At 28.0% G+C, this 5,760-nt stretch overlaps 1 protein-coding gene across 1 annotated transcript; it reads left to right on the top strand.

Annotated features, from left to right (window-relative positions):
• Positions 1-1,001: 1,001 nt before the first annotated feature.
• LOC106306992 (glycolipid transfer protein 2-like) lies at positions 1,002-3,551 on the top strand. The gene is made up of 6 exons (XM_013743819.1): positions 1,002-1,202; positions 1,347-1,402; positions 1,829-1,959; positions 2,748-2,883; positions 3,016-3,159; positions 3,300-3,551. The coding sequence occupies exons 1-6, from the start codon at positions 1,037-1,039 to the stop codon at positions 3,333-3,335; spliced, it is 669 nt and encodes a 222-aa protein (XP_013599273.1). The 5' UTR covers positions 1,002-1,036; the 3' UTR covers positions 3,336-3,551.
• The last annotated feature ends 2,209 nt before the right edge of the window (positions 3,552-5,760 follow it).

Genomic DNA, 5,760 nt, shown 5'->3' with positions numbered 1-5,760 from the left:
ATTAGTTATTACTAATTTATTACTTCTTCTGTTTCATAATAAATGTCATTATAACATTTTTTTTTTTACATAAAATATGTCATTTTAGAAGTCCAATGTAAATTATATTTATTTCCATCTGAAAATTAATTGCATACTGTATTGATTTTATAAATAATTTTATTTATCTCAAATACTATTGGTCAAATAGGTGTAATTAATAAAAATTTAAATATATTTTATTCACTTAATTAATATGTGTGGAAAATGTCAAAGTGACACTTAATAAAAATTGGATAGAGTATATTTTAATTAACATCCATTCGTTTCAAAATTATTTTGTTGAAAATATAAGTTCTAAGCAAATTAAAGCCTTAGTAAATTTGTAAAATGATTAAATGGCCAGAAAAGTTTTAGTTTTGTATAATTATATAATGTTTTGTTAAAAATTAACAAATCATGTAAGAATTCGATCATTCATGGGTTATCCATCTGTAGTCAAAAGTATTGAATCGGCTTAAGTTAGTTAAATTCTAAAAGAGCAAATTACATTCAAATACGTGGGTGCATGAATACAATTAATATTTTATGGGTTCTGATAGTTGGATCGGCTGGAGCGGTAAACCAAAAATTAGAGGTCACAATCATCATCTTCTAAGGATTCTAAGCGATTAGTTGATTACTGTTTTCATGCCATACCCGTAAATTATACAAATGAGTTTTATATGGACCGCGATGGTCATTGCTGATGAAGTTTGCTTGTCTCCGCTTCTAACCCAAAACAATTATACTATAATAGGGACTAATATATTTATACATATTAAAGTTGGATGCCTTAATTTTTATGTTTTTAATTCGTCCCTTTATAATACGAAAGATATAACCAATTTGTTTATTTAAAGTCAGAGGCGATATATATATATTTTTTTTTTTATTTTTTTTTGTAACTTAATATATATATATTGCAGTTTTGTACAACTACACTTAATATATATATGCTCCAGATGTCTGGAGAAAGGGAGAAAATAAGAAGATATAGGAAAGAGAGGGAGAGGAGATGAAGAGAAAGAGATACGATATGGAGAAGAAGAAGACGGAACTTCAAACGGCCATAGAAGAGCTCTCTCTCTTTATAATAACTAAACCTGTAGATAACACTGAAACCACACATATTCCCTTGAGGCCTCTTCTCTCCTTCTGCAACTTAATCATTCAAGTGCTTGGTATCATATTTTATTTTATTGGAGACTATTCTTCATTAATTATTTCATTTTTAAAGTTCCCAAACGAATCTGGATTGTCTCTAATGTTCATATTGAGCATAACACGATGAGTTTCCTGAGATGTTTGTGTTTTGGTGTTTGCAGATAAGATAGGACCGACAATGGCTGTTCTTAGACAAGACATCGATCAAAATATAGAGGTAACTAAAGATAATGTTGTTAACAAAAAAAACTAAAGATAATGTAACTTCAATACTGCATGCATATAAAGACAAGACAAGACCCTTTACATTATTTTAATTTCTCTCTTCTTTATTGATTGAAAAACTCATCAACATCATGTGTACGTAATTACGTATGTATGAATGGTGGTCTCTTAAAATTTTAATAATCTTTGCAAAAAGACTGTTGAACTTTATGGTGATAAGAACACCCAATCGTTTCATAAAAGATATCTTCAATAATTCAATTTCAGCCTTGTAGTTCCTTTTTGGTTGCTTTCAAGAGGACTTTAGTCAATTTTGAAATGACTTTCTATAAAATGGCTAATCTTGTATCCCTCCTTTTCTTGCACTTCAAAATATCAATTACTTATGTTTTTATTATTTGTTGATCTGTGTGTGTAGAGATTAGAGAAGGTTTGTGAAACAGATCCTTGTGTTTACTCCAACTTGGTTGAGATTCTTAAGAAAGAAAGGAACGAGGGGACATACAAGATGGTTGCTAGTTGCAGTAGAGCTCTTCTTTGGCTCACTAGGTATTCTCCTTAAATGAATTATTTTATAATTTCATCAACCAACTATAGAATCACGTTACAAATAATAGCCATGCACATCATAATTGTAGTCTAACTCATTGTACTATATACAATATAATACTTAATTCGTCCTTCCTGCGTATCCCCTCTCTTATTACTACTTACAAGTTTGGACTCATAAAGTTAGAAAAATATATGGTCTTGTTGTTGTCCTTAACAACATGCATCTTTGTAAAAAATATGTATCAAGTGTGTCTTACATATGTTTCCGTACCCAAGTAGTCATCTCAATATTTATTGAAGAAAATAAACTGATGCGTTTATCAAATTATTGTTTATCAAACTATTGTTATTATCCTTTTATTAGCAAAAAAAAAACTATTGTTATTATCCAATTTCTACCTATATCTTTGAAAAATTTCTTAGGATATCAATTTTTAATTTATTTTCATAAAAATAGCTCTCAAAGAAAAAAATAACCAAAAAAATATTTATTAAAGAAGAAAAATACATTTATATCCTATGATTAACTAATCTAGATTTATAGTTTAGAGTTACGAGGTACGGTTTTGAGAATAGAGTTTCAAATTTAAAAAATAAAAAAAAAATATTAAAAATTTCAAAATAAAAAGAAACTATTTTGGTCATTTTTTTCATTGAGAAATATTTTGTGACAAAAACTTAAAAATGGCTATATGAGAAAATTGCTCTATATGTTTTATAAAATTAATTAATATATTCTTTAGTAAATAGACTTATACTCTTTGTTACTATCCTCTACTACATAGGACAATGGATTTTACTGCGGGTTTACTACGACTGTTGTCAAAAGAGATGTCGTCAAAAATGGAAGAACTTGTAGAAGAAACCTACTTGGCGACTTTAAAACTGCATCATGGATGGATCGCTTCTGCTGCTTTCAGAGTATACAGCATGATTACTCTCGTTCTAGCTAAATCATACTTAAAACATCATTTTAGTATATATCCCACAAAAATTTATTAGTTTTTCTTGGGTTTATAGGTTTTGATATTGTGTTGAAATGTAATAATGAAGGTGTGCTTGAAGCTAGTGCCTGACAATAAAACTTTTATGGACGCGATCGGTGGACGAGACGAGAGCTATGAGACCCTTAGAGAAGATATTGAGACATTAAGCTCATTGTTGACACCTATTCTAAAAGAGATTTTCATTGTTCTGGTAATTACCGTTATTATAGATTTATCTTATTATTCACAACTTGTCTGATATCACTCAGTAAAAATAGTCTTATTCACGTTTTCAATTTATTTAGTTGATAATTATTGATTATGTGTATGGTGCTTCACTTTTTCTTTCAGGAACAATTCGGATTGAACAGGTTAAGATCGATGTAAAAATGGATTCAGAAGTAATCTAATTATTTGATGTTTTCGGTGAACTTAAAATTTTATATCAAGAAAATGAATATATCTTTATATGTATATATCAGTTCTTATACAATTTCTCTTTTTTATTTAAGAATCCAAAATTAAAATTATTTCTCCCTTTTAAATAGGAATGTACTCATTGCATTCACATGTCAAATTAATATGAATAAAATTTCTTCTGTATATCGGAGGTGTTTTAATTTTTTCAATGACTACTACGATATATTCTATCTGTTTCTGAATAAGTGTCACTTTAACATTTTTTTCTTGTTATATAAAAAATATCATTCTACAATACCAATGCAATTTATAATCACGTTCAGCTAAATATTAATTGTAAAATGCATTGATCTTATAAATAAATTTGTTTATCTCAAATACTATTAGTTAATTTGTTATAATTAATAAAAACATAAATACATCTTAATCATCTTTTTTAATATGTGTGAAAAATGTCTAAGTGACACTCTTTATAAAACGGAGGGAGTAATACAATACATTGCACAATAAAACTACTAAATCTTTTATCAGATAATAATTTTTCCGGCAAATCAAAGAAATGGTTAATTTGATCAATATCAACAACTAAAATAACATAAATCTAAGTAAGAGTTAATTTGATCAATATCCATATTGAAACAAAAAATAATAATATAGTCATAACCAAAATAATCTAACAGATTAAAATATACATATGAAAAAATATACATATTCTTCAATCACTCGATTATCACTTATCAAACATAGTTTTTACATTTGCAAAAATAATAAAAAGAAGCAAAAATGTAGGGAAGAAAAGTTAAAGACAAAACTATGATAAGATACCAAAGAAGAAGAAAATAAATAACAAATTCCCACGTTGGAAAACGAAGGAATAACAAATGATTTATAAGTGTGAACATTGGGCTTTTAAGAATGAGTTTTACCTTTGGGCTTTTGAAAATCGGAATGAAGTTCTCCGTGGTATGATCATCACCTCTGATCATCTTCTTCGTGGTTTGATCATCACCTCTGATCATCTTCTGCACCGTCGCGATGAACGATCGATCCAAACGTCACCGCACCAATTTGATAAGAACCTAACTCCAATCACACACGAACAACAAGATCATTGACCGCTCACGAGCATATCACCTCTCTCAAACGAACCATAACCGATGACCTCTCACGAGCTATCACCCAGTCACTCTCTCAGATGCTCTCTAATTGCATACCGAAGAAGATGATACAACTCTTCTATTTATATGAATTTTTAACCGGTTCAACACTGTTAAGAGTCTTAGGCGAAAAATATTTTTTTTTATCCTATAAAATTATACGTAGATAATGTCTAAAATGTTTTTAAAATTAATCAGTAATATTTTGTAATGAAAATAAAACAATATACATATCAAATAATTTGGCTCTTTTTCAATTTTATTTATTATATTTATAATTTTTTATATATAAAAATATAGATTTTTAAAAAAAATTAGGCCCCTTAATTAGTATTATACGGGGTGACACGAGCTTAGGCCCGAGGCGGTTGTACCGCTTGTTCCCCTAATAAGCTGGCCTTGTCTTTAACCTGTAACAGCAAACCCTCTGAACCATTCAGAAGGTCCTTTTCACTTAGTCCATTCCATTCCTCTATCACGTCAACGGCTTCATCCATATCAGTGCCTATCAAAGTATTAAAAGTAAATATGATATGTTGTTTCATTAAAATATGAAGATTTTGATTCATGACCCAAATGAATCCAATAAAAAAATTTATCAACAAAATAACATAAATTGATATAAATAAGAGTTGATTGGCCAATTTCCACATTGAAAAGTGAAGAATATAGTCATAACCAATAGTATCTAGCAAATAAATATTATTTGGAAAGAAATATTCATATGAAAAGAAATATTCATATGAAAAATAAACATCTTCTTTAACCTTACGTTTATCACTAACATAGTTCTTACATTTTCAACTAAAATCAAAGAAAAGCAAAACTCTACCGAAGAAGAATTTAAACTATTAAAAGTAATTAGAGTTAGTTCTTTCTTTTAAATATGTATTAAGATTTAGGTTTATAAGAACCAGCTCAATCAAATAAAATAAAATTATCAACTAAAAGTAAATAAATAAATATAAGTAAGAGTTGATTTGCCTAATACCCAATTAAAAATGATGAATATAGTGATAACTAAAAGAATCTAAAAAATTAACATTTTTAGACAAAAATATCCATATGAAGAAATAAACATCTTCTTCAATTATTTATTTATCACTTATCAAACATAGTTTTTACATTTTCAACTAAAAACTCTAATGAAGAAGTATTAAAGAAAAAACTATTAAAATTGAATAGGTTAGGTTGCATCATTAAAGAAGCATTTAAGATTTGGGTTCATAAGACCC

This window comes from Brassica oleracea, chromosome C7 (assembly GCF_000695525.1).
Source record: "Brassica oleracea var. oleracea cultivar TO1000 chromosome C7, BOL, whole genome shotgun sequence".
NCBI classification, from domain to species: domain Eukaryota; kingdom Viridiplantae; phylum Streptophyta; class Magnoliopsida; order Brassicales; family Brassicaceae; genus Brassica; species Brassica oleracea.
The sequence above is the reverse complement of the archived record's forward strand: the minus strand, read 5'-3'. Positions and strand labels throughout refer to the sequence as shown.

Bases quoted from the DNA above. Each gene is read 5' to 3' on its own strand.
- LOC106306992 (XM_013743819.1), top strand. From the start codon at position 1,037: ATGAAGAGAAAGAGATACGATATGGAGAAGAAGAAGACGGAACTTCAA. The intron at 1,960-2,747 runs GTATTCTCCTTA...TCTACTACATAG, and splicing joins GCTCTTCTTTGGCTCACTAG to GACAATGGATTTTACTGCGG. The intron at 3,160-3,299 runs GTAATTACCGTT...TTTTTCTTTCAG, and splicing joins AAGAGATTTTCATTGTTCTG to GAACAATTCGGATTGAACAG.